At 46.2% G+C, this 2,481-nt stretch overlaps 1 protein-coding gene across 1 annotated transcript in view; it reads left to right on the top strand.

The window, feature by feature from the left end:
* ehbp1 (EH domain binding protein 1) overlaps positions 1-2,481 on the top strand; it is a 132,778-nt gene that overhangs the window by 62,593 nt on the left and 67,704 nt on the right. Inside the window, exon 13 of the mRNA XM_031840771.1 lies at positions 418-466. Coding sequence (XP_031696631.1) covers positions 418-466 — 49 coding nt within the window. The remainder of the gene's footprint in view (positions 1-417; positions 467-2,481) is intronic.

Raw genomic sequence — 2,481 nt, 5'->3', positions numbered from 1 at the left:
GTGTGTGTGTGTGTGTGTGTGTGTGTGTGTGTGTGTGTGTGTGTGTGCGATTCCTTTAAATGTTTAGTATTTAATGTGTGTACTTACCACTCAAAAGTACTACATATGGAAAAAACCTGCAGCCCCATCAAGAGAGAAGACATGAAGATAATTTATCAGAACTGCACTTTGTGTGTGTGTGTGTGTGTGTGTGTGTGTGTGTGTGTGTGTGCACGCCTGCCTTTGCACTCCGGTGTGTTATTTTTACATATTTTCCACTCTATTAGTTCTGTTGATTGCACTGCTATGAAATTGCATGTTACAGTTCTAATGCCATTACATGTGACGCATATTTAAACGCACCTCTTTCCCCCGCTCTCTGTCTCTCTCTCCGCCTCCCTGCCTCCTCTGCCGACCCTCCCCACTGTTTCTTTCCAGAGACTACAAGTCGCTCAATCCTCAGGATATTAAAGAAAACAACAAAAAGGTAAGAGGCAGCCACCACTGGGCCCTTCACACCACTTAGCTCCCTCCCATCCACATCTCCATTCGGCCCTTTTATTTACAGATCTGCCATTAATCCCTGGAGTGTGTGTGTGTGTGTGTGTGTGTGTGTGTGTGTGTGTGTGTGTGTGTCGTGGTTTTTTTTGAGGGTGGAAACACACATGACGGCAGACGGAACGTTATAATGACAGTAGACACCTGGCAGAGGTGAGATGCTAATCTTGTAGCTCTCGCTGCCAGTTGGGAGCTTACTGACCTACCTCTGCTGTGTGTGTGTGTGTAGATGCAATGTGTATATAATAATAGCATATTTATCTTGTGTTGATTAGTTGTGTTTGTGTGTGTGTAAACTGTAATCCATGTCCTCTCCCAACTAACATAAATGCGCTCACTCCTAACGCTCAAGTGAATCACACATTCACACATTCGCCCTATGTCATCATATCTGCACACATGACCCCCCCCCCCCCCCCCCCCTCCTCGGTCCCTCTGGCTCTTCACAAACACATTTACTTTTTCCCGAAACGCACAAATGCACACCTTTACTACACACTCACACACACAGACGCCCTGTCCCCTCTTTGGCCCCCGAGGCCCTACACAGAACGATATGCGTCGGGTCCCCGCAGCTTGATTTCCTCTCCTCACACACACTCTGGCTCTGCGATAACCTCTGGTGGCCCTGTTAGGCATGAATGCTACCCTGTTGACAATAACCACAGTGGAGGGAGAGCGAGAGACCCAATCCTATATCTGCTAACTGCCCCTCACCCTCCAGGTGCTCAAGTAGCCCTGAAGAAATTGGCCAGATATAAGTAATATGGGAATATGCCGTATAGAAGGCGATAGCTGGTGAATAGCTGCAGCGACTCCGTAAAGATCTACACCAGCTGCTGGTGTACGTTTGGCCGAGCAGGCTGGGAGACGTACCGGAGGTAGATATCAGCTTCCTCCGGTGCTCATGTAGCAGCGTTGGGAGTATGCCAAACAAAGTCAGAGCTCGTAAATGTGGTGTCCCTGTTAAACGTGCACAAGTTTAATTGTGCAGATTTCTTTCTTTTCCTTTATCCAACGATTTGGAAAATGTCTCTAAAAGTTTTATTTCATCAATGCGTCTTTTTACTTAATTTACACACTCTTAAATATGTTTATTGCATTCCAAAAACAAACCATAACCATCACCTTAAAGAGAAGAAACATTTGACTTGAATGTTTAATGAATAAAGCGTATCGGCCAATCAGGGTTCCCCTTTTTCGACTGTTTTTCCTTAATTTGCTCACAGTCAGAGTGTGTATCGTAGTCAGCAGGTTCGTGAAGTCAGCAACCAGTGAGGTGGCTGATTCTTTGGGCTTGAGGAGCGTTGCGTTCTCCCAGGTTGTGACGGCGACACTTTTCTGTCATTTCTACAGTGACAAAAGAAATAAAATAAATCTGCATGTAAACTGATTGTCTCTGCATGTGAGCTGCGATGTCTGTTGGGCTTTGACACTGCGGATGTTGTTGGTGCGTTTCCAGAACATGCCACATGCAGTAATTGTGCACGAATTACACCCTGTGTTGTAGGTGGCTGTGATTTGTCAACGCAAATGAAAGAGGAGTAAAAGTGGCGTCACGCTGCACCCTGGAGGTGTAGGAACAAGAGAAGAAAAGGGTGCTCGTAAAAGAGAAACCACTCATAGTGTGGCAGGTTGATGATCCCACAGAGCGAGAGAAAGACATCCATGTGTGAACGAGGGCCGATGAAAAGAGACTTCTTTCACAGTCAAGATGCTGCGTAGAGATGCTTCATGAGGAGTTATTAGAATGTATAGAATTTATTGAATCGGATAGAAATGGAAATGACAACTATCTCTTGCTCTTCATGGCCAATTGACAGACGTGCCCCCCCCCTCCTCCTCCTTTCACAGTCTATCTGTGAGGAGTGATTGCAATGAGCCCAGACTGTGCTGAATTATGACAGATAAGGACAATCAATATGGGGGGGGGGGGGGGGGGGG

Source organism: Anarrhichthys ocellatus, unplaced genomic scaffold, assembly GCF_004355925.1.
Source record: "Anarrhichthys ocellatus isolate YVR2014 unplaced genomic scaffold, GSC_Weel_1.0 scaffold3, whole genome shotgun sequence".
Taxonomy (NCBI): Eukaryota; Metazoa; Chordata; class Actinopteri; order Perciformes; family Anarhichadidae; genus Anarrhichthys; species Anarrhichthys ocellatus.
The sequence above is the reverse complement of the archived record's forward strand: the minus strand, read 5'-3'. Positions and strand labels throughout refer to the sequence as shown.